The sequence below is a fragment of the Scyliorhinus canicula genome, chromosome 6, assembly GCF_902713615.1.
Source record: "Scyliorhinus canicula chromosome 6, sScyCan1.1, whole genome shotgun sequence".
Lineage (NCBI taxonomy): Eukaryota > Metazoa > Chordata > Chondrichthyes > Carcharhiniformes > Scyliorhinidae > Scyliorhinus > Scyliorhinus canicula.
Window position 1 is genome coordinate 115,919,322 of NC_052151.1, and position 26,417 is coordinate 115,945,738.

General features: G+C 46.6%; 1 protein-coding gene across 2 annotated transcripts in view; it reads right to left on the reverse strand.

Moving 5' to 3' along the window:
• fndc4a (fibronectin type III domain containing 4a) overlaps nucleotides 1–26,417 on the reverse strand; it is a 249,795-nt gene that overhangs the window by 44,102 nt on the left and 179,276 nt on the right. For both annotated transcript variants that reach the window (XM_038799948.1, XM_038799949.1), the window contains one exon: nucleotides 480–569. In XM_038799948.1, the coding sequence (XP_038655876.1) occupies nucleotides 480–569 (90 nt within the window). The remainder of the gene's footprint in view (nucleotides 1–479; nucleotides 570–26,417) is intronic.

Consider the following 26,417-nt stretch of genomic DNA (forward strand, 5'->3'; position numbering starts at 1 on the left):
GTTCACATACTATAGCTGTATTTGCAGTCTGTGCACACTGGATTACATAGTGGGGTAGCACAGTATTGATCTCACACATTGTTGGGAGTATATTCCTCTAGTTGTTAAGTACAGTGTAAAGTTGGGTTTCCCCAGTTTGAATTGTACTGATGAGTTTTACTCATGCTAGCAGCTATAGAAGAATAGATCAATGCATCAAAGAGCAAATGGATGTGGAATTAGGAAAAACCTGATGAATACTATCTTTGGCTGATTGCTGGAAGATGTTGTTTAAAGTCCATGGAGTTTCCCATGGGCAGGGAGAGAAGCAGAAGCAGTAAAGCACTGATTTACAACAGGGCCACTCAACCCAAAGGCTATTTGCCAACTATATCAGAAGCTGTCATTTTTCGTTTAAATAATTAAAGCAAATACACACTGTATATGAATAAATAACTTAGTTCACTGAGGTGTGACAGACAGATCAGGGAACTACTTACCTGCCCACATGATAAGAACTGTCACAATAATTATCATCTCTCCTGTCTGCAATGGCAAGTTTCTGTTCATTTCCTGCACTGTCGGATCATCTGCAGACAAAGAAAAGCAAAGTGCTTAAGTCACAAAATCCAGTGACTATTATAATAATCAAGGCTAATGTTTAATGAGAGGTTTGTGGCGCAGTGGTAACGTCCCTACACCTGAGCCAGAAACTCAAGTCCAACTTCAGGACTTGATGACCAATGAAGGTACGTTCATAACATGGTCAAGCGAGTCGAGTATGAGCCTGCAAATCCTTCTTATATGCCAGTCGGCAATAAAGAATGGGAGAATTACCTGGTTAGCCATACTGCAAATGGCATTGGTAGACCACTGCTATTTTGCCAAACATTATCATGGACAAGTTGATGGTCTCCAATGTTATCTTAGAACATGGTACATGAAAGAGGAGAATGTTTAATAGATTTCGACATAGTGCACACATTAATAAATCTGATTCCTTCAATATTACAGAATTAACTGTTGAGATATTCCATTCGTGGCCCACTTGCCTCAGATATTCTGTTGTCCACATTTATAAACCGACCTTTTATTTGAGAAGCCTTGCTGTAAGAATCTTTGGTCACTCACCTGTACCGCTTATCAAGAGAATTTTCAGTTTCTCCCACAGTGACAAGGTTCCACTCTAAACCCGGTTTATATTGAATAACTTATCAAAAACTATATCCAAAATGGATTCATTGTAAAATCCTTACTTTATTAAAACAATATTCTACCATATCCGTTTTTGTCCTAGGATAACAGGGTATTACATTTTTATATTAAAAGAGCATTATTACATTTCTACATGGTTCTGATGGTAAATGTAAGACTAACAGTGGAGTCATCAAAGGTGGAAGGTGCTAATTGTTACTTTTATCATTAAAACATACGTATCCACAATGGGCCCCTCTAGTTTAGATTTGCTTTCCTATTTATAGTTGGAATTGTCCTGCGGAGGAGACTTTGATATCTTCACAGCAATCCTTTCTAGTTGTACTTGAACCAAGCCATGCAGTAATTCTGCTGTTCCTGCTAAGCCATTAGATTTCTTTCTGAACAGTTTGAACAGTATTTATACTATGAAATGCAACAGGACACAAACCATGTTAGATTGCTAGTTACTCACAAATCCATCATTATTAGTCAGCTGCAAATCAGATCCGCTATAAATTGCCCTGTCCAGATATATTCTTTTTATTAATGATATGGCACAGTGGTTAGCACTGGTGCCTCACCCGGGCTCGATTCCGACCTCGGTGCACTGTCAGTGTGCAAGTTGCACATTATCCCCTTGCCTGCGTGGGTTTCCTCCAGGTGCTCTGGTTTGCTTCCACAGTCCAAAGATGTTCAGGTTAGGTGGATTGGCCATGCTAAATTGCCCCTCAGTGTCCAAAAAGCTTATGTGGGGTTACAGGATAGATTTAGGGGGATCGGGATAAGAGTTAGATGCTCTTTTGAAGGTCAGTATAGGCTTGATGGGCCGAATAGCCTCCTTCTGCTCTGCTGATTCTATGAATAACTCTATTTTTCAAGGGGCTGAATCTTCATTGACCTTCTACCACTTGGTGGCTTTAGCGATTAATCAATGCATGACAGAGTGGAGAAAGTCGTTCTGGAGTTTTTAAATTTTGGGGGCATATTTCTCCCATGTTGGGCAATTTTCCAGAGGTCTGAGCCACAATATCATACCTTGCAGAAATAGCTATTCATATATGGGCCTGAATTCTCCCGCAATTGACGGGACAGCCCGACGCCAAGAGCGGTGCGAACCACACCGGCGTCGGGATGCCCGGAAGTTGCGGAATCCTCCGCACTTCCGGTGGCTAGGCCAGCACCAGCGGGGTTGGTGCCGCGCCAAACGAAGGCGAAGGGCCGCCTTAGGCCGGCGCGAGATGGCACATGTGCAGAACCGCTGGCGTGTTCTGATGCATGCGCAGGGGGTTTCTGCTCTGCGCCGGCCATGGCGAAGACTTACACAGAGGGCGGCGCGGAAGGAAAGAGTGTCCCCACGGCACAGGCCCACCCACAGATCGTTGGGCCCCGATTGCGGGCCAGGCCACCATGCCCCCCCCCCCCCCCAAGGATTCCACTAGCTGCCCTCCAAGCTAGATCCCGCCGGGATGTACCATGTCGGCGGGACTGGCCGAAAACGCGGCCCGGAGAATTGCCAGGGGGCCACTGCCAGAACTCCCCCTTCGGCGATTCTCTGACCTGGCGGGGAGTCAGAGAATCCCGCCCTATAATCTTTGACAGCGAGTCTCAGTAAATTATTTGACCATGGGAGCATATCAGTTTTACCTGTAGCGCTGTCGTCAAATAACATCTACTTGGGGTTGTTGGATTGTGATTGAATGTTGGACTGTTCACTGATAATCCATTCCCTAACCCAGGAATATTGTCCGGATTTATCGGATGATTGTTGGCTGAGATCAGCGAATCAAAATTCAAATTTTTGCTGTCCATATGACCAAGTAATTGACAGATAGATTTACTGCTTGCCTGTGGTTAAAACATGGATTCAGAATGATGAACATGGAACTAGTAACCTTCAAAGTAGCCTGAATATGCTCACAAAAAAAAATGGGCCGACAGGATCAGAAGGGAGTACTCATTGGTCATTTAAATAGACTATTGATGTTTGGTTTCTTTCAATTTCATTAGCATTGATAAGAACAAATTTATCTTTTCATAATGACAGAAGAATAGAAGAGTGATTGAATGTCACAAAGTCATTTATTGTCACATGAGCAAACCAAAAATAATTGCTCCAAAATTTGAATTCCCCTTCTAGAAAAATGACATCCTGTACAAAGTACTACTTTTTGTAAAGCCTTTCTAATCTGAGGATAGAACTCTGAATATTAGAAATCGGAAATAAATATCGAAATGCTGAAAATGCATGGGGAATTGATCAACAACTAAAATTTTAATAATGAGTGGAGTTTTGGTCATACCCAAAATGTTATTATTTTATCTTCAGTTAAAGATAAATTTTCCAGACCTTTGAGCTTGTGTGTGTTTCCAGATTCATGCGAGTGTACAATTCCAGATTAATGGCATGGTGACACATTGGTTATCTCTGCTGCCTCACAGTATCAGGGACCCAGGTTCAATTCCAGTATTGGGTAACTGTCTGTGTGTGTGAAGTTTGCACTTTCTCCCTGTGTCTGTGTGGGTTTCCTCCGGGTGCTCCAGATTCCTCCCATTCCAAAAATGTGCAGGTTAGGTGGATTTCCCATACTAAGTTGCCCCTTAGTATCAAGGGATATGCAAGTTTGGTGTGGTTACGGGGTTGCAGGGATAGGGTGGGAGCCTGGTTAGGGTGCTCTTTCAGAGGGTCGGTGCAGACTTGATGGACCAAATGGCCACATTCTGCACTGTAGGGATTCTCTGAATTGAATGTCCAGTTGGACATTCAGGTGAGTGTACAGTTCCAGATCCATGTTAGTATACAGTTCTAGATTCATGTGAGGGTACGGTTCCAGATTCATGTGAGGGTACCATTCCAGATTCATGTCAGTGTACAGTTCCAGATTCATGTGAGTGTACAGTTCCAGTTTCACGCGCGTGTACAGTTCCAGATTCATGCGAGTGTACAGTTCCAGATTCACGCGAGTGTACAGTTCCAGATTCACGCGAGTGTACAGTTCCAGATTCACGCGAGTGTACACTTCCAGATTCACGCGAGTGTACACTTCCAGATTCACGCGAGTGTACACTTCCAGATTCACGCGAGTGTACACTTCCAGATTCACGCGAGGGGACGGTTCCAGATTCACGTGAGGGGACGGTTCCAGATTCACTCGAGGGGACGGTTCCAGATTCACGCGAGGGGCGGTTCCAGATTCATGTGAGGGTATGGTTCCACATTCATGTGAGGGTATGGTTCCACATTCATGTGAGTGTATGGTTCCACATTCATGTGAGGGTACGGTTCCAGACAGATTGGGAAATATTTCTTCACATAGTGTGGTCAGAATTCAGAACGGTTTTCCACAAATGGCAACTGATGCTTGATCGACTGGAAATTTTAAAACAAAGATGGAGTTATGTTGTAGATCAACCAGGTTTTAATTTAATGCAGTAGAGTTTTGAAGTGCTAAATGGCCTACTCCTGCTCCTATGTTCTTTCTTCAAGCAGGAGTGTGGAACGGTTCGAGGCACTCAAAAGTTTGGTTCTAATGGACATTGTTTTATTCCAACCCTAGAGTTACTGCATCTGACTCTTGAGAATAATCATAACGAACCTTTGTATGATATTAACAAAAGTCCATTTGCCAGTATAGGATATTAATCAGGAACTGAAATGCTAACGAAGGGCGTGATCTACCGGCCGGCTGCATTGCACCTGAACCATGGCGCAGCCGGTAGATGCCGGGAAATCCCACTTTGGGCATCTACCTGACTCGCCAGGCCTCATGAGATCCAATGTGATCTCATGAGACACTGTAATCTTAATCCTGACATTGTGGGTGGCATATTAGGGCTAGACAGCTAGTCTCATTTTACTACGTAGCTCGTCTGATCTACTGAGGACTGGGATCTAATCTGTTTCCCTCAGAGACCTCGGGTGAGCACCGTTCATTACTGGTCCCCAGACGGAACAGCACTTGGGGGGGGCTCCCCCAGGGGACCGGAGGCCCCAGTTGACTGCCCACTGTACAGGGTGGCACCATGCACTGCCAGGTGCCCAGCTGGCATGGCCTGCTGGCAGGTATACTGCCAGCAAGGTGCCAGACTGGCATTGTTCCTGTGGCGGAGATCATCCTGGAGTGCCCTGCCTATTTGAGATGGGGTATGGGGGAGAGCCCCGATGACCCCCTTATAGTGAGGTGGGGCTTTCGGGGGTCGCATTTCAGGGGTCGAGAGATCCGTGGTGTCCCGATCTCTTCCTGCACGGAGGAGCTCCATCGAGCAGAGCTCCTCAGTGCAGGAAGCGGGACTAAGCCTGGCCTCGGCTGGGGGTTCACCACTGAGGCCCCGAATTGCAACAATGTTCCAATACAAGCGCTACGAAACACGCGGCCGAATACGCTCATCACGGGACTCTCTTGCAACTTGATTAGATCACGCTCAATGTTTCCCTTTCCTAACCAAGATGCAAGTTGCAGCACACGTGTGGCTTCATTGGCTAGAATCAGCTAGCTCAACACAGACTGAGAATTGATCCTTGAACTATTGATAATGCTAGCGTTAACAACTGAACTCTCAGGGAGTTACTTTTTCAGAACACAATTTAACAAAAAATAAATTTTAAACAATGAGAGAATTTACACCACTATGTCTGGGAAGTGTGTGTGTCGGGGGGGTGGGGGGTGGCTGTGAGGTGGTCCTTTCACATAAGTGGTGGCTGAAGAATTAACATAGAGTTGTTGAAGCCACCAATGAGCCTCTGATTTCATGGTAATGTGGACAGGAACTGGTGTGTGTTTAAACAACAATTTAATCTGTTTCTTATTGCAGTAAATTTAGATCAATCAGATCGTATAAGGTAGCGATGCTCCTAACAGCAGCAGGGCCTGAAGCAATTGCTGTGTTTAATACATTTAAATTTGCAAATGAAAATTTTAACATGTAATTTGAAGATTTGATGAACATTACACCTTCAAAAAAAATGAAATTTATGAACACAATGGCCGGGATTCTCTGAAATCCCGGCCAAGTGTTGACGCCGGCGTCAAAACCGGTACGAGTGGCGCCAGTGTCAATAGGCCTCCATTCACCCCTTCCTGGGGTGCTCGAACTGCGGCGGAATACTGTTTGCTGCTCTGGCGCACCAAGGTCGGCGCGGGTCCGCGCATTCACATGGGTTGCCATCTCTGCGCCAGTCGCCGGAAAACATGGCGGAGCCCTATAGGGGCCCGGCACGGAGGAACATAGGCCCTCCGCGGAATGAGTCCGTCTGATGATCGGTAGGCCCAGATCGCCGGCCTGGCCACCGTGGAGGCCCCCCCCCCCCCCCAGAGTCGGAACCCCCCAACCCCCCTCCCCCAATCAGGACGGCCCCCGCAACCGAACTCCCGCCAGGCAGCACCATAGGTAACCCATGCCGGTGGGTCTCGGCCGAACCCAGTGGGAATTCGGCCCATCGAGCGCAGAGAATCGCCGCAGGGGCTGCTTTCAACGGCCTCCAACTGGCGCGGCGGCGATCGCACAAACGCAATTAGCGCCGATTCTCCAGTCGCCAGAGAATTGGCGGCCCAGTCGGAGCGGCGTGGCGTGATTCTCGCGCCCCCGGCGATTCTCTGACCCGGCTCGGGTTTTGAGAATCCCGGCCTATGTGTTTAGATCACATTTACAGAAGACAGAAGAGTCCATATATCATTTCATCACTGATTTAAAATGAAAAGCTGAAACTTGTAATTTTTCTGCAGTGGAATCTTCCATGATCCGGGACCAAATTGTGTTTGGTGTGAATGAAAATAATCTGAGGGAATCGGAGCTGTCTTTGGAACAACAGTTATGATTTGTCAGGCTCACGAGTGTGGTGATATGCATGTGCACAGTAATGTATATAGTTATCTATTAATGTATATAGTTAACTATACGACCTCCGACCAGCAGGTGGTGACGAGGATCCACCATGTGATTCCAGAGATCGGAAAGTTGGTAGTAAGTCCTATCAGAGGACAGTCACATTAGAAGTAGCTCCAGGAGAATGCACTTATCCATTACTGTTTGTATTATAGTTTGTTCATTATCATTCCACGTGTTCATTTTGTTAATAAACTATCTTACGAGTCAAAAAACTAGATGTTCTGTGTGTGCATCTGTACCATGGCCACAACACAGAACATAACAACGAGCTAACAGCACAGCATTATAAAATGTTTCTCAGAAATGGCAGTGTCTTCTTGGAGGAAAACACTCCCTTTTTCCAAAAGGTGGAAGACCTCCGAAAAAGGCAGGAAAGTTCCTGCGGCTCCTCGCACACCAACAGGTTAAAGATCATGACAAAGTATTTCTGTGTATAAGATGTGGTCAAGGCACAAATTAAGGCAGTGTCCAGCATTTGACAAGTTTTGTTCCAGATGCAAAGGAAAAAATCACTTTGCTCAAACCCAGGGCAGCCAACACAGTGGAAGGCACAATCTCCAGTGATGAAACATCATTGGTGTTGGAGTAATAACATAAAAGAAGAAAATTCTGGAGACATCAAAAAATTCTCCAACACTTAAAAAAATGCAAACTAATGTTCCATTTAAAATAAATGCACAAATGGCTGCTATCACTTGAAATGAATGGTGCAGTGGTCCAATTGAAGTTAGACACTGGTGTGAAAGCCAATTTAATCAGCGTGACTGATATAAAAAATCTAAAAATTAGAAGAAATCACAAAAGATCTCTGAGCGACTATAATGGTTCAAACATTAAATATTATGGTGCTTGTGACCTGAGTATGATGGTGAAGAACACAGATTATTCCATCCCATTCTGCACTGTATCTGAGGGCTTGAATTCATTATTAAGTGATCAGTCTTGTGAAGGATTAGGTCTAGTGCAGGGCTATCTCGCCTGCACAAAGGATTGGATCAACAATCCAGTGATTCTGAGAACATTATCATTGATGTGTTCACTGATTTTAGTGCACTACCATTCGCCAACGAAATACTGTTCAAAGAAGATGCATTATCTAAAGCACAGATACAAACTATTAGTAGTGAAATTGCTGAAGATCTGCATGTCAACTTCATTTCTACCTTACCACCTGTATCAGATACAAAACCACAAGTTCGCAAGAAGGTGGAAGAATCTACCAATGGGTAAATTCCATGGTATGTGTGAAACAAAAGAAAATGCAATGCTTGTATAGGCATTGATCCCAAAGATCTTAATGAAAAAAAGTGTACATTTATAAAACAATCATTACATAAAGGAATGGACAGCCAATCTGATCCATATCTCACAAAATCATGTTACAAAACGTTACCATTGTCACAAGGTAGGTCACCAGCAGAGTTACTCATGAATAGGAGGTTGTGTACCACACTTCAATACTTAGAAAAGGAGGAGAATGCAGTGTTACTGCAGGAAATGCAAAACATTACAACAAAACAAAAGTAGTTCAATGATAGAATGTCGATAACTTTACCACCTCAGAGTAGTGATGGCTGTGAGAATAGAAGATTCAGGCAATTGGTCGAAAAATCCCATTATACTTGAAGAAGGAGCACCTCGTTCCTACAATGTTTTGGTTTTAAGAAGAAATCATTGCACGCTCTTGGAAACCAGAGAATACCTCCAATGACAATGTGATGGCTGATCAATCTACGTCTGCTACAGATAGCATGTCATGGAGAATATTGAATCTACAAATTCTGAGCAGCAAGGTCAAATTTTGAGAAGATCAACCAGAGTCAGAAGAAAACCTGATCGACTCAAGTTGAAGATTTGGACTATTTGTTGGAGGAAAATTTAGCAGATGATTCTGATGGTGATGTATTGATTTATTTCTTCAAAGGAAAGGGGATGTAGTGATATCATGATTGTGTTGTAATTCACCGACTGACCACTAGGAGTAACATTAGTATATAAGTGCATGTTAGAGTCAGGTGATCTCAGACTGACCAGAGAACTGGGGAGGGAGGTTGCTTGTGCATGTTCGTACTATTATTCATCTGTTGTTTTGTATATATTTGACCCACAGTTTTCATAGAATTTAGAATTTACAGTGCAGAATGAGGCCATTCGGCCCATCGAGTCTGCACCAGCCATTGGAAAGAGCACCCAACCCAAGCACACACCTCAACCTTATCGCCACAACCCAGTAAATCCACCTAATCTTTTTGGACAGTAAGGGCAATTTAGCACAGCCACTCCGCCTAACCTGCACACCTTTGGACTTTGGGAGCACCGGAGGAAACCCACGTAACACGGGGAGAATGTATCGACTCCGCACAGACAGTGACTCAAGCCGTGAATCGAACCTGGGACCCTGGAGCTGTGAAGCAACTGTGAACTGTACTGTACTGTACTGCCCCAGTTAATGTTAATAAATAGTTTATAGCTTTAGCTGTAAGTTTTCGTGTCATATAAATCAGGCCATCCGACAAGAACATTACACACACACACTCACTTTCCCACACACTCACTCTCCCACACGCGCACACTATCATTTTCTTCCCTGCCACATTTGGAGCTTGCATCATTGAAAAGTGCAAGGTCTAAGCTATCAGACCTTGCTCATGACACTTCAAGGCAATTCACAGGTTGCAAGGAGTGCAGACACAACAAGAAAATATGTTCTGCAGTCTCCATTGTGTTACAGGCTTCTTGGAAAATTATTCACTGCTGCAGTCAGATCTGGAAATAGTCTGTAATCAATTCAAGGCTTTTCTAGTATGGCGCTGCGTGCTGCTTTGAGTCTGTGTTTGTATTGTCAATATTTATATTGCTGCTGAATTGTGTCATTCCTTACGTTGTCTGTGAAGTAAATGTGTAAACTGTCTTGGCACTGTTATTATGTAGCATGTGAGAAATGTTGGTGGCTGGCTAGTATTATGTATTGGAATACCAAGGTGTAATATTGTGAAATGAAGAAGCATAGATTTGGCCCAACCACTATTTTTTAAGTTGTGATTTGGAGGGAACTGCTATCCTAGTGATTCAGAACAACCACAGGACGGTCATCTTTCCTCAGGCCTTTCTTCTTTGCTCACTAGTGTTTGGCTGGAATTGCATTGAATAGGACATGAAAACAATCATGAGCTTGCCTTAGCACATTGCCTGGGGGTTAACAGACCTGAAAACCCAGAATGTGATATTTTTAAAAAGGTAAATAAGTAGCCAATACTGTGAAAATGTGTTTTTAACATAAGAGCAGTCCATTGATAGGTGTACTCCACACAATGCAGTCAAGCTATCAGACCTTTATAAAATCCTGATATGAACAGCACCCCCGGATATAGCCAAATCTTGTTTGGGTAGGGATACAAGAACTTAAACATTGATGTACCGTCAATTCTCGAGGCGAGAATGGTGAAACAATCGAGGCTTTATTGCACAAGATGTTGTACCTCCTGCAGCTGGAACCAGAATGGAAGCAGCGCAGGAGAGCGTACACTTTTATACAGCGCCTGCTGGGCGGAGCTGGCAGGCTGGGATTTATCATCGTACCTCTAATATAGGGGCAGTGCCGTAATACATACAATATGTCACTAGTGGTGTTTACCCCATTCACCCTCTCTTAAAAAATAGTTCGGCGGGGTGACGGAAACATTACAAATTGAGTCTGTCGGGGGCTTTGACTGTCTGTCGCGATCGTGTCAGTCCTGGTGGTGATGTGGGCACCGACATGGTCACCTGCGACTCCGGGAGCGTGTTGTCCTCGTCATCCCGGGTGGATCCAGTGGGAGGACGGATCCTGCTGGGGTGGTGGCTGCGGTGAGGTTCGCTGGAGGGAGGGTGAGTGGCGCAGGGGTGACAGAGGCAACCGATGGGGGCGGGGGGCAGTGTCAGGTCGGGGGCCGTGGGTGGGGACCCAGCGGTTGCCAGGTCCCGGAGGGAGACTGCGTCCAGGCGCCCGTTGGGGTGCGCCGCGTAGGCGTACTGTGGATTTGCATGGAGGAGATGGACTTTCTCGACCAAGGAGTCCAATTTATGGCTCCGCACATGCTTCCGAAGGAGGACGGGTCCAGGAACTGTCAGCCATGTTGGGAGGTGAAGGTGGACTTCCTGGAGAAGGCAAACACACGTTCGTGAGGGGTCTCATTAGTGGCGGTGCAGAGGAGCGACCGGATGGAGTGGAGCGCGTCGGAGAGGATCTCCTGCCAGCAGGAGACCGGGAATGCTTAGACCGCACGGCCAGCAGGGCGGCCTTCCAGACCGTCCCATTCTCCCTCTCTACCTGCCTGTTTCCCCGGGGGTTGTAGCTGGTCGTCCTGCTCGAGGCGATGCCCTTGCTGAGCCGGAACTGACGCAGCTCGTCACTCATGAAAGAGGATCCCCGATCACTGTGAATGTAGGTGGGGAAACCGAACAGAGTGAAAATGCTGCGCAGGGCTTTGATTACTGTGGCAGAAGTCATATCGGGACAGGGGATGGCGAAAGGGAACCGGGAGTACTCGTTAATTACGTTGAGGAAGTACATGTTGCGGTCGGTGGAGGTGAGGGGCCCTTTGAAGTCCATGCTGTGGCGTTAAAAGGGGCGGGAGGCCTTCACCAGGTGTGCTCTATCTGGCTGGTGGAAGTGCGGCTTGCACTCTGCGCAGACCTGGCAGTCTCTGGTGACGATCCTGACTTCCTCAATGGAGTATGGCAGGTTGCGGGCCTTGACAAAATGGAAGAACCAGGTGACCCCCGGGTGGTAGAGGTCATAGTGGAGAGCCCAGAGTTGGTCCACTTGTACGCTGGCACACGTACCGCGGGATAGGGCATCAGGGGGCTCATTGATCTTCCCCGGCCGATACAAGATCTCATAGTTATAGGTGGAGAGTTCGATCCTCCACCTCAAGATCTTGCCATTTTTGATCTTACCCCACTGTGTATTATTAAACATGAAGGCAACCGACCATTGGTCAGTGAGGAGAGTGAATGTCCTGCTGGCCAGGTAATACCCCCAATGCCGCACAGCTTCCATAATGGGCCTCCTTTTTGACAGAGGAGTGCCGAATTTCGGAGGCATGGGGGGTGCGGGAAAAGAAGGCCATGGGCCTCCCTGCCTGGTTGAGGGTGGCGGCCAGAGCCACGTCCGATGCATCGCTCTCCACCTCAAAGGGGAGGGACTCGTCGACCGCGTGCATCGTGGCCTTGGTGATGTCTGCCTTGATACGGTTGAAGGCCTGGTGGGCCTCAGCCGTCAGGGGAAAAGCTTTGGACTTGATGAGTGGGCAGGCCTTGTCCGCATAATTAGGGACCCACTGGGCATAGTAGGAGAAAAACCCCAGGCATTGTTTCAGGGCCTTGGGGCAGTGTGGGAGGGGGAGTTCCAGGAGGGTGCGCATGCGGTCGGGGTCGGGCCCTAGGACTCCATTTTCCACTACGTAGCAAAGGATGGCTAAGCGATTGGTACGGAACACGCATTTCTCCTTATTGTATGTGAGGTTAATGAGTTTGGCGGGATGGAGGAATTTTTGGAGGATTACGTCGTAGTCCTGCTGATCGTGGCCGCAGATGGTGACATTATCTAGGTACGGGAAGGTGACCCGCAGCCCGTACTGATTAACCATTCGGTCCATCTCTCGCTGAAAGACCGAGACCCCATTGGTGATGCCGAAGGGAACTCTGCGGAATTGATAGAGGCAGCCATCTGCTTCGAATGTAGTGTATTGGCGGCCCTCTGGGCGGTTGGGGAGCTGGTGGTAGGTGGACTTCAAGTCAACTGCGGAGAAAACACGATACTGCGCAATCTGAATGGCCATGTCAGATATGCGTCGGAGGGGGTACGTGTGGGAGGGGGTATGTGTCGAGCTGGGTATACCGGTTGATGGTCTGACTGTAGTCAATGACCATCCTGTGCTTCTCCCCATTCTTCACCACCACTACTTGAGCTCTCCAGGGGCTGGCCTCAATGATCCCCTCCCGCAGAAGCCGTGAGACCTCCGACCTGATGAAGGTCCTGTCCTGGGAACTGTACCATCTGCTACTAGTGACGATGGGTTTGTAGTCTGGGATGAGGTTCGCAAACAGTGAAGGTGGATCGACCTTAAGAGTTGTGAGGCCGCAGACGGTGGTGGTGGGGGGGGGGGGGGGGGGGGGGGGGGGGGGGTCCACCAAATTTCAAATTAAGGCTTTGGAGATGGCATTGAAAATCAAGGCCTCGTAACAGAGCAGCGCAGAGGTGGGGGAGGACATAGAGCCTGAAGTTGCTGAACTCTACGCCCTGGACGGTGAGGGTCGCGACATAGTACCCCCGGATTTCAATGGAATGGTATCCCGAAGTTAGGGAGATTTTCTAGGTGACTGGGTGTACCGGGAGGGAGCAAAGCCTTACCATAGTGGGGTGGATGAAACTCTCTGTGCTCCCGGAGTCAAAGAGGCAGGTCGTAACGTGCCCGTTGATCTTCACCATCGTCGTAGTGGTCGCGAGGTTGCGGGGCCGAGACTGATCCAGGGTGATGGAGGCGAGCTGCGGAAGATGTTGGGAGGTCCCGGGCTGATCAGCGGTGGCGGAGGTATCAGTAGGCAGCGAACGGCCAGACGAGCAGGGGTCCTGAGGCGCGGTCCAAAATGGCGCTGGAGATGGTGGCGCTCATGGCGGGCGGCATCAAAGATGGCAGCACCCACGGGCTGCACGTGGCTTGTGGTGGAGAAGATGGCGGTGCCCACGGGCCTCAGGACCCCTGATCGTCTGGCCGTTCGCATTTCCTTATTCCCTTAACAATCTCCCCAGATTAATCTCCTAAGGGGCCTATATTCACTTTGACTTCTCTCTTCCTTTTTACATATTTAAAGAAGTTCTTATTGTCAATTTTTATATTCCTCGCTAATTTGCCCTCATAATTTATTTTCTTACTCTTTATTGTCTTTTTAGTCCTCCTTTGCTGGATTCTGATTAATCCTAATCTTCGGGGTTGTCATTTTTTCCTCCTCATATGCTTTTTCTTTCAACTTAATACTCTCCTTAACTTCCTTGGTTAACCATGGTTGATTTATCCCTCTCTTGGAATCTTTCCTCCTTACTGGGATACATATTTGCTGAGAGTCATGAATTAGCTCATTAAATGTCTCCCCCTGCTTGTTTACTGTCCTTCCTGCGAATCTATCTGCCAGTTTGCTTTAGCTAACTCTGTCCTGATTTCATTGTAATTCCCTTTATTTAAGTTAAACACAGTTGTTTTCAATCCAGGTTTTTCACTCTCAAACTGAATATTAAATTCTTAGCATTTTATGATCACTATTTCCTTGGGATCATTTACTCTTGAGGCGTTTATTAAACTTGCCTCATTACCCATTACCAGATCCAAGAGAGCCTGTTCCCTGCTTGGCTCGACAACATATTGCTCGAGAAAACTATCACTAATTGTCTCGATGATTTAGTTGTCGTAGCTCCCCTGTCCAACTTGATTAACCCAATCAACATAATGATTAAAGTCACCCATTATTATTGTTCTATTCTTTTTATGTGCTCCTATTATTTGTTGATTCATACCCTACAGTGGAGCTACTGTTTGGGGAGTCTATACACTACTCCTACCAATGTCTTCTTTCCCTTCCTGTTTTTTACTTCCACCCAAATCAACTCGACATCATCAGAGTCTTGGTCTTCTTTCATAACTGCCCTCATTTAATCTCTTCTTAACAGTGCTACCCATCACCTTTTCCTTCCCTCTTGTCCTTTCGAAATGTCAAATATCCCTGAATATTAAGTTCCCAGTTTTGATCTCCTTGTAACCATGTTTCTGTAATGGCTATGAGATCATATCCATTAGCCTCGATTTGTGGCATCAGTTCATCTACCTTATTTCGAATGCTTCATGCATTAAGATACAAAGCGTTTAGGCTTGCCTTTTTGCCATTTTAATCATCCTAATTGTTTTTGGTGTTCTGGCCTCTTGCCCTTTGTTACCCTGTCTACCATTTTTTTACATTTTCCTGTTCTTTTTTGAATACTGTCCTTGTTTCACTTTTCCTCGTCACCCTGCTAGGTTCACATCACCTTGCCGTTCTAGTTAAACTCTCCCCAACCACAATAGTACATCTTATCTTTGGATATCAGTCCCAGTCCTCCCCAGGTGTAACCCGTCCAGTTTGTACTGGTCCCACCTTCCCCAGATCTGGTCCCAATGTCCCAGAAATCTGAAACCTTCCCCTTTGCACCATTTTTCCAGCCACGTATTCAATCAATATATCCTGTTATTTCTACTCTAACTACCATGTGCCACTATTAGTGGTTCCGATATGACTACCTCTGAGGTCCTACTTTGCAACTTATTTCCTAATTTGCTATTTTCGGCTTTTAGGACCTCATCCTTTTTTTTTACTTATGTCATTGATACCAATGTGTCATGACCATTGGCTGTTAACCCTCCCCTCCAGGGCCCGGAGAATTGCCGGGGGGGCCGCTGCCAATGGCTCCCGACCGGCGTGGCGTGAACCCTGCTCGAAAACCAGCGCCGGAGAATATGGCAGCCGGCATCAGGGCAGGATTCGTGCCGTCCCCCGGCGAGTCTCCGACCTGGCGGGGGGTCGGAGAACCCTCTCCCAGATCTTTAAAAGCCATTTGTCCAGCGACGTGTGTATTACGAAAGAAGCACCATTGAGAATGTGAGGATTAACAAGAAATTTATAGTTTAAAGTGTTACCTTTAATTTAAGGTATAATAACATGACCTGAGTAGAGGGATGGTATGACCATACTAACTCTGCCCAGGTCCATGTGTTGTTTAATTGAAATCTATAGAAAATTAGGTGCCGATTTTCACACTTTGACACAAAAGAGGGGTAGCTGGTTTTCTGGCTACAGTGATACTCAGGCCCAGAAACCCAGAGAGGGGCATGGAAACAGCTTCTACTATGAAAAGCAAAGGAAAAAGCTATTTGTGGCAGTCACCAAGCAGGATGCTAGTGAGTACAGGTTTGCTGTCCAAAGAGACTGGAGCTGTGGAGATTTAAGGACCACAGGATCATTGGCGGATGCAACTGCTGTTGTTGATTCAGGGATACTCAGAAGACGGAGTAGAATGACTTACAAAGGGAGAGGGGAAGATTCACATTGGCATGGTAGGGAGAAGGGATCTTGCTGAAAATCTGGGATGAGTTTAGGTCTTCAAGGTTACATATCTGCTAGGAATGTGGCATAATGTACAACTAGGTCATAAAGTATATCGGTTCTGTTAGTTAATAGGTAAGTCACTTTTCTTCAGCTTTGTGTATTAGTTGCCTAAGTAATGTTGATTTTCGTTTGTATGTTACAGTAAAAGTCTTGAAATGTGACATCTTAAGTAGTGCAATTCTTCCTGTTGGCCCCCAGGGAACTCATATCTCTTTTTAACAGCTTTTGGCTTCTGCGGGGATCATAACAACACATAAAATTAGTATGCCGGTACAGCAAGCACTTTGGAAGAAAATGGCCAGATACACCATCTGCCACTTTGTTGCCCACTCACTTTACTTGTCTCTTTCAAGTCATTCTGTGTGCTCTTCACAGTTTACATTCTCACCTTGCTTTATAGAACATAGAATGATACAGCGCAGTACAGGCCCTTCGGCCCACGATGTTGCACCGACATGGGAAGTCAAAAACTAAAGGCCATCTAACTTACACTATGCCATTATCATCCATATGCTTATCCAATAAACTTTTAAATGCCCTCAATGTTGGCGAGTTCACTACTGTTGCAGGTAGGGCATTCCACGGCCTCACCACTCTTTGCGTAAAACACTTACCTCTGATGTCTATCCTATATCTATTACCCCTCAATTTAAGGCTATGTCCCCTCGTGCTAGCCACCTCCATTCGCGGGAGAAGGCTCTCACTGTCCACCCTATCTAACCCTCTGATCATTTTGTATGCCTCTATTAAGTCACCTCTTAACCTTCTTCTCACTAACAAAATCAACCTCAAGTCCATCAGCCTTTCCTCATAAGATTTTCCCTCCATACCAGGCAACATCCTGGTAAATCTCCTCTGCACCCGTTCCAAAGCTTCCACGTCCTTCCAATAATGAGGCGACCAGAACTGTACGCAATACTGCAAATGCGGCCGTACCAGAGTTTTGTACAGCTGCAACATGACCTCATGGCTCCGGAACTCAATCCCTCTACCAATAAAGGCCAACACACCATAGGCCTTCTTCACAACCCTATCAACCTGGGTGGCAACTTTCAGGGATCTATGTACATGGACACCGAGATCCCTCTGCTCATCCACACTGCTAAGAATTTTACCATTAGCCAAATATTCCTCATTCCTGTTATTCTTTCCAAAGTGAATCACCTCACACTTCTCTACATTAGACTCCATTTGCCACCTCTCAGCCCAGCTCTGCAGCTTATCTATGTCCCTCTGTAACCTGCAACATCCTTCCACACTGTCTACAACTCCACCGACTTTATTGTCGTCTGCAAATTTACTCACCCAACCTTCTGTGCCCTCCTCTAGGTCATTTATAAAAATGACAAACAGCAACGGCCCCAGAACAGATCCTTGTGGTACGCCACTCGTAACTGAACTCCATTCTGAACATTTGCCATCAACCACCACCCTCTGTCTTCTTTCAACTAGCCAATTTCTGATCCACATCTCTAAATCACCCTCAATCCCCAGCCTCCGTATTTTCTGCAATAGACGACCGTGAGGAACTTTATCAAACGCTTTACTGAAATCCATATACATCACATCAACTGCTCTACCCTCGTCTACCTGTTCAGTCACCTTCTCAAAGAACTCGATAAGGTTTGTGAGGCATGACCTACCCTTCGCAAAACCATGCTGACTATCCCTAATCATATTATTCCTATCTAGATGATTATAAATCGTATCTCTTATAATCCTCTCCAAGACTTTACCCACAACAGACATGAGGCTCACCGGCCTATAGTTACCGGGGTTATCTCTACTCCCCTTCCTGAACAAAGGGACCACATTTGCTATCCTCCAGTCCTCTGGCACTATTCCTGTAGCCAATGATGACATAAAAATCAAAGCCAAAGGCTCAGCAATCTCTTCCCTGGCTTCCCAGAGAATCCTAGGATAAATCCCATCAGGCCCCGGGGACTTATCTATTTTCACCTTGTCCAGAATTGCCAACACTTCTTCCCTACGCACCTCAATGCCATCTATTCCATAGCCTGGGTCTCAGCATTCTCCTCCACAACATTATCTTTTTCCTGAGTGAATACTGATGAAAAGTATTCATTTAGTATCTCGCTTATCTCCTCAGCCTCCACACACAACTTCCCACCACTGTCCTTGACTGGCCCTACTCTTACCCTAGTCATTAGAACATAGAACATAGAACAGTACAGCACAGAACAGGCCCTTCGGCCCTCAATGTTGTGCCGAGCAATGATCACCCTACTCAAACCCACGTATCCACCCTATACCCGTATACCCTATACCCGTAACCTAACAACCCCCCCCCCCCCCCCCCCCCCCTTCTTAACCTTACTTTTTACACTACGGGCAATTTAGCATGGCCAATCCACCTAACCCGCACATCTTTGGACTGTGGGAGGAAACCGGAGCACCCGGAGGAAACCCACGCACACACGGGGACGACGTGCAGACTCCGCACAGACAGTGACCCAGCCGGGAATCGAACCTGGGACCCTGGAGCTGTGAAGCATTTATGCTAACCACTATGCTACTGTGCTGCCCAATGGCATTCTTTTATTCCTGACATACCTATAGAAAGCTTTTGGGTTTTCCTTGATCCTACCTGCCAAAGACTTCTCATGTCCCCTCCTTGCTCGTCTTAGCTCTCTCTTTAGATCCTTCCTCGCTTCCTTGTAACTATCAAGCGCCCCAACTGAAACTTCACGCCTCATCTTCACATAGGCCTCCTTCTTCCTCTTAACAAGAGATTCCATTTCTTTGGTAAACCACGGTTCCCTCGCTCGACCCCTTCCTCCCTGCCTGACTGGTACGTACTTATTAAGAACATGCAATAGCTGTTCCTTGAACAAGCTCCACTTGTGTGCCCAACTTGTGTGCCCAACCCTTGCAGCCTACTTCTCCAACCTACACATCCTAAGTCATGCCTAATGGCATCATAATTGCCCTTCCCCCAGCTATAACTCTTGCCCTGCGGGGTATACTTATCCCTTTCCATCACTAACGTAAAGGTCACCGAATTGTGATCACTGTTTCCAAAGTGCTCACCTACCTCCAGATCTAACACCTGGCCTGGTTCATTACCCAAAACCAAATCCAATGTGGCCTCGCCTCTTGTTGGCCTGTCAACATATTGTGTCAGGAAACCCTCCTGCACACATTGTACAAAGAACGACCCATCTAATGTACTTGAACTATATCTTTTCCAGTCAATATTTGGAAAGTTAAAGTCTCCCATAACAACTGCCCTGTTACTTTCGCTCTTTTCCAGAATCATCTTCGCCATCCTTTCCTCTACATCCCTAGAACTATTAGGTGGCCTATAGAAAACTCCCAACAGGGTGACCTCTCCTTTCCTGTTTCTAACCTCAGCCCATACTACCTCGTAAGAAGAGTCCCCATCTAGCATCCTTTCCGCCACCGTAATACTGTACTTGACTAGCAGCGCCACACCTCCCCCTCTTTTGCCCCCTTCTCTGAGCTTACTAAAACACCTACACCCCGGAACCTGCAACAACCATTCCTGTCCCTGCTCTATCCATGTCTCTGAAATGGCCACAACATCAAAGTCCCAGGTACCAACCCATGCTGCCAGTTCCTCTACCTTATTTTGTATACTCCTGGCATTGAAGTAGACACACTTCAAACCACCTACCTGAACACTGGCACCCTCCTGCAAAGTCAAATCTGTGCTCCTGACCTCTATACTCTCAATCTCCCGTACCCCAAAGCTACAATCCAGGTTCCCTGCTGAATTAGTTTAAACTCCCCCAAAGAGCACTAACAAATCTCCCCCCCAGGATATTGGTGCCCCTCAGCTTCAGATGTAGACCATGCTGTCTATAGAGGTCCCACCTTCCCCAGAAAGAGCCCCAGTTATCCAGAAATCTGAATCCCTCCCGCCTGCACCATCCCTGTAGCCACGTGTTTAATTGCTCTCTCTCCCTATTCCTCATCTCACTATCACGTGGCATGGGCAACAACCCAGAGATAACAACTCTGTTTGTTCCCGCTCTGAGCTTCCATCCTAGCTCCCTAAAGGCCTGCCTGACATCCTTGTCCCCTTTCCTACCTATGTCGTTAGTGCCAATGTGGACTACGACTTGGGGGTGCTCCCCCTCCCCCTTAAGGTCACGGAAAACACAATCCGAGACATCACGTACCCTTGCACCTGGGAGGCAACATACCAAACGTGAGTCTCTCTCGCTCCCACAAAATCTCCTATCTGTGCCCCTGACTATTGAGTCCCCAATTACTAATGTTCTACTCCTTTCCCCCCTTCCCTTCTGTGCAACAGGGACAGACTCCGTGCCAGAGGCCCGTACCCCAGTCGTCCCCCCACAAATATCCAAAACGGTATACTTGTTACTCAGGGGAACGACCACAGGGGGTCCCTGCACTGACTGCTTCTTCCCAGTCCCTCTTACAGTTACCCATCTATCTCCAGTCTTTGGTGTAACTACTTCCCTGAAGCTCCTATCTATGACCCCCTCTGCCTCCCGAATGATCCGAAGTTCATCCAGCTCAAGCTCCAGTTCCCTAACACGGGTTTTGAGGAGCTGGAGTTGGGTGCACTTCCCACAGGTGAAATCAGCAGGGACACTGACGGCGTCCCTCACCTCAAACATTCTGCAGGAGGAGCATAGAACATAGAACATAGAACAGTACAGCACAGAACAGGCCCTTCGGCCCTCGATGTTGTGCCGAGCAATGATCACCCTACTTAAACCCACGTAACCCGTATACCCAACAATCCCCCCATTAATCTTACACTACGGGCAATTTAGCATGGCCAATCCACCTAACCTGCACATCTTTGGACTGTGGGAGGAAACCGGAGCACCCGGAGGAAACCCACGCACACACGGGGAGGACGTGCAGACTCCACACAGACAGTGACCCAGCCAGGAATCGAACCTGGGACCCTGGAGCTGTGAAGCATTGATGCTAACCACCATGCTACCGTAAGGCCATTGTACTGCCTTCCCTGACATCACCTCTAGATTTAAAAAAAAACAAGAAAAAGAAGAAGAAAGGAAGAGCTTACCTGATATTCCCTCAAACCCTGCTCCCGCTGAAAGGTAAGCAAATTTAAAGGCACTCACTCACCTTCACGACAGGCCCCTGCTCCCGCTTCCCAACCACCGTGGTTTTTTTTTGGTTAGAGGAGGAGGTAGGGTGGGAAACACTGACGAAGTGTTTCGAGTTTAACTGTCACTTGACAACAGCCCCTCCACAAACCACCTTCAAATTAGGCTGACCGCACTGCACGTATCATCACTCCTCCCAGCTTTATTTCAAGGGGATAGTGGCACAAGAATAAGGAAGCCTTGCTACAATCGTACAGGGCTTTGTTGAGACCACACCTAGAGTGCTGTGCCCAGTTTTGGTCTCCATATTTAAAGATGAATATATTTGTATTGGAGGCAGTACAGCCAAGGTTCACTAGATTTGGTTCTTGGAATGAGAGGGATCGCCTATGAAATGAAGGACTGAGTAAATCCGGCCTATATCTTCTGGAGTGTAGAAAAGGATGAGAGGTGATCTCAGTTGAAACGTACCAGATTTTGTAGAGGTTTGAAAGGGTAGACTGAGAGGTTGTTTTTCCTGTGTGGGGTATCTAGAACATGGGGACATTACCTCAGGATGATTTTATTTAGGTCAGATATTACTTCGCTCAGAAAGTTGTGCATTTTGGGGATTCTCCACCACAGTGGGTGTGGATGCTCCGTTTTTGAGTATATTTCAGGTTCAGGCCTCTCAGGGCATCAAGAGACATGAGAAGCAGGCAGGAACGTGGAGTTGAAGCAGCAGATCAGCAATGATCATATTGAATTGCTTGGAAGCATAGAATTTACAGTGCAGAAGGAGGCCATTCAGCCTATCGAGTCTGCACCGGCCCTTGGAAAGAGAGCCCTACTCAATCCCATGCCTCCACCCTATCTCTCCCACTTAACCTTTTTGGACACTAAGGGCAATTAAGCAGGACCGAACCACCTAACCCGCACATCTTTGGACTGTGTGAGGAAACCGGAGCACCCGGAGGGAACACACGCAGATATGGGGAGAACATGTAGACTCCGCACAGACAGTGATCCAAGCCAGGAATCGAACCTGGGACCCTGGAGCTGTGAAGCAACGGTGCTAACCACTGTGCTACTGTGCTGCCCTCAAAGTCGCCACAGTCCCAGATGACAACACAATGCTTTCCACTTTGAGGGGGAGGAGCTGACTGGTGATGTTTAACCGGGAAAATCACCACATCTCAGGCGAGGTGTAGTTTTGTTCAGCCAGTCCATATTTAATTATCATTAACTTTCTATCCATATATTGTAAATAACAACCTTGGTTTTATTTCCCTTCATGAATAACCTCAGCCTATACTGGAATTGAACACGCGCTGTTGGCGTTGGGTCTGCATCACAAACCAGCTGCCCAGCTAACTGAGCTAAACCGGCTCTATTCCAAGGGCTGGTGCAGAGCAGGCTAAGGGAAGGATTGTCTACTCCTATTCCTATTTCTTCTGGTCTTGCATTATTGTATTCTACTTTAGTCAGCTCTTTAAAGTACTCAATCAGATTCATCATGCATGACCTTTACAAATCTGGCTCTGTCTGATCAGTGTCCAATCACCCTATCCCTAATTATAGACTTGAGTAACAGATGTTGGGCTAAATGGTCTACAATGCCCTTGTTTCCGATTCAGCAGGATTTGTGCTTTATCTTTAAATTTATGTGAGTTTTCTTTCTTTTCATTTATGTGCATAGCATCAATAGTTGCAGAGCAGAAGGAGGCCATTTGGGCCATCATATCGGTTCTGAACTGTGCTCTCTTCTCTCTTTAGCAGTCCATAGCTGCCTGTTTTGGAACGTTACATTCTTGCCTCTTAGGAGTATAAATTGATTCTGTGCGGCATTAATCTTTGAGCACATCCCTCTGATCTTCTCTTATTTTACCCATTAATAGGTTTGCCCACTTAATTACGGAATCTTTTTGTCTTATTGTACTGAAGTCAGTTTACTTAAATGTTGCATCTTTGCAGCTCTTTTGCATTTCTTCCTTTGAACCCAATCATATTATGATCATTATTAGATAAATGTTAGAATACCATTAGACTACTAAGTAAGTTGAACTCATTACCCCCTTGTTGGTTCCAGGACATATTGCTGCAGGAGGGTATGCTGGACCCACTTAAGATTTCACTACCTTTCTGACTTGGACTAGTCGACTTACCAAAATCTATGTGGAAGTTAAAATACACCAAAACCAGTTTTACACTGGCCTCCAGCAGATTTCCCAACCCAGCATGGGGGCACCAGCAGAAGCTCCCATGGGAAATTCATCTGGCATGAAACTGATTTTTGGGCCTCCTGCCAAATTCTCCATTGCCAACATTGAACCCAACAACGGAGGCACAGGAGAATTCTGCCCTCGGAGTGTGGCGGCATTCCAACTTCGATTTCCAGTCCACCAAAGATACAGTCCGCTATCTTTGTACAAAGAACAAAGAAAAGTACAGCACAGGAACAGGCCCTTCGGCCCTCCACAGCTGCGCTGACCATGCTTCCCGTCTAAACTAAAATCTTCTGCACTTCCGGGGCCCGTATCCCTCTATTCCCATCCGATTCAAGTATTTGTCAAGATGCCCCTTAAACGTCACTATCGTCTCTGCTTCCACCACCTCCTCCGGCAGCGAGTTCCAGGCACCCACTACCCTCTGTGTAAAAAACTTGCCTCGTACATCTCCTTTAAACCTTGCCCCTCGCACCATAAACCTATGCCCCCTAGTAATTGACCCCTCTACCCTGAAAAAAGCCTCTGACTATACACTCTGTCTATGCCCCTCATAATTTTGTAGACCTCTATCAGGTCGCCCCTCAATTTCTGTCGTAACAGTAGGAACAAACCGAGTTTATTCAACCTCTCCTCATAGCTAATGCCCTCCATACCAGGCAACATCCTGGTAAATCTCTTCTGAACCCTCTCTAAAGCCTCCACATCCTTCTGGTAGTGTGGCGACCAGAATTGAACACTTATACTCCAAGTGTGGCCTAAATAAGGTTCTCTATAGCTGCAACATGACTTGCCAATTCTTATACTCAATGCCTCAGCCAATGAAGGCAAGCATGCCGTATACTTTCTTGACTACCTTCTCCACCCGTGTTGCCCCTTTCAGTGACCTGTGGACCTGTACACCTAGATCTCTCTGACTGTCAATACTCTTGAGGGTTCTACCATTCACTGGATATTCCCTACCTGCATTAGACCTTCCTCACATTTGTCAGGATTAAACTCAGTCTGCCATCTCTCCACCCAAGTCTCCAAACGATCTATATTCTGCTGTATTCTCTGACAGTCCTCATTGCTATCCACAATTCCACCAACCTTTGTGTCGTCCGCAAACTTACTAATCAGACCAGTTACATTTTCCTCCAAATCATTTATATATACTACGAACAGCCAAGGTCCCAGCCCTGATCCTTGCGGAACACCACTAGTCACAGCCCTCCAATCAGAAAAGCACCCTTCAATTGCTACTCTCTGCCTTCTATGATCTAGCCAGTTCTTTATCTATTTAGCCAGCTCACCCTTTGTACCAGTCTTCCATGAGGGACCTTGTCAAAGGTCTTACTGAAGTCCATATAGACAGCATCCACTGCCCTACCTGAATCAATCATCTTTGTGACCTCCTCAAAAAACTCTATCAAGTTAGTGAGACACGACCTCCCCTTCACAAAACCGTGCTGCCTCTCGCTAATATGTCCATTTGCTTCCAAATGGGAGTAGATCCTGTCTCGAAGATTTCTCTCCAGTAATTTCCCTACCACTGACATAAGGCTCATTGGCCTGTAGTTCCCTGGATTATCCTTGTTACCCTTCTTAAACAAAGGAACAACATTGGCTATTCTCCAATCCTCCGGGACATCACCTGAAGACAGTGAGGATCCAAAGATTTCTGTCAAGGCCTCAGCAATTTCCTCTCTAGCCTCCTTCAGTATTCTGGGGTAGATCCCATCCGGCCCTGGGAACTTATCTACCGTAATATTTTTCAAGACGCCCAACACCTCGTCTTTTTGGATCTCAATGTGACCCAGGCTATCTACACACCCTTCTCCAGACTGAACATCCACCAATTCCTTCTCTTTGGTGAATACTGATGCAAAGTATTCATTTAGTACCTCGCCCATTTCCTCTGGCTCCACACATAGATTCCCTTGCCTGTCCTTCAGTGGGCCAACCCTTTCCCTGGCTACCCTCTTGCTTTCTATGTATGTGTAAAAAGCCTTGGGATTTTCCTGAACCCTATTTGCCAATTACTTTTCGTGACCCCTTTTAGCCTTCCTGACTCCTTGCTTAAGTTCCTTCCTACTTTCCTTATATTCCACACAGGCTCATCTGTTCCCAGCCTTCGAGCCCTGACAAATGCCTCCTTTTTCTTTTTGACGAGATCTACAATATCTCTCGTTATCCAAGGTTCCCAAAATTTGCCGTATTTATCCTTCTTCCTCACAGGAACATGCCGGTCCTGAATTCCTTTCAACTAATATTTAAAAGCCTCCCACATGTCAGATGTTGATTTACCCTCAAACATCCGCCCCCAATCTAGGTTCTTCAGTTCCCCCCTAATATTGTTATAATTAGCCTTCCCCCAATTTAGCATATTCACCCTAGGACCACTCTTATCCTTGTCCACCAGCACTTTAAAACTTACTGAATTGTGGTCACTGTTCCCGAAATGCTCCCCTACTGAAACTTCTACCACCTGGCAGGCTCATTCCCCAATACCAGGTCCAGTATAGCCCCTTCCCTCGTTGGACTATCTACATATTGTTTTAAGAAGCCTTCCTGTATGCTCCTTACAAACTCTGCCCCGTCCAAACCCCGAGCACTAAGTGAGTCCCAGTCAATATTGGGGAAGTTAAAATCTCCCATCACAACAACTCTCTTATTCCTTTCCAAAATCTGTCTACCTATCTGCTCCTCTATCTCCCGCTGGCTGTTGGGTGGTCTGTAGTAAACCCGCAACATTGTGACTGCACCCTTCTTATTCCTGATCTCTACCCATATAGCCTCACTGCCCTCTGCAGTGTCCTCCCACAGTACAGCTGTGATATTCTCCCTAATCAGTAGCGCAACTCCGCCACCCCTTTTACATCCCCCTCTATCCCGCCTGAAACAT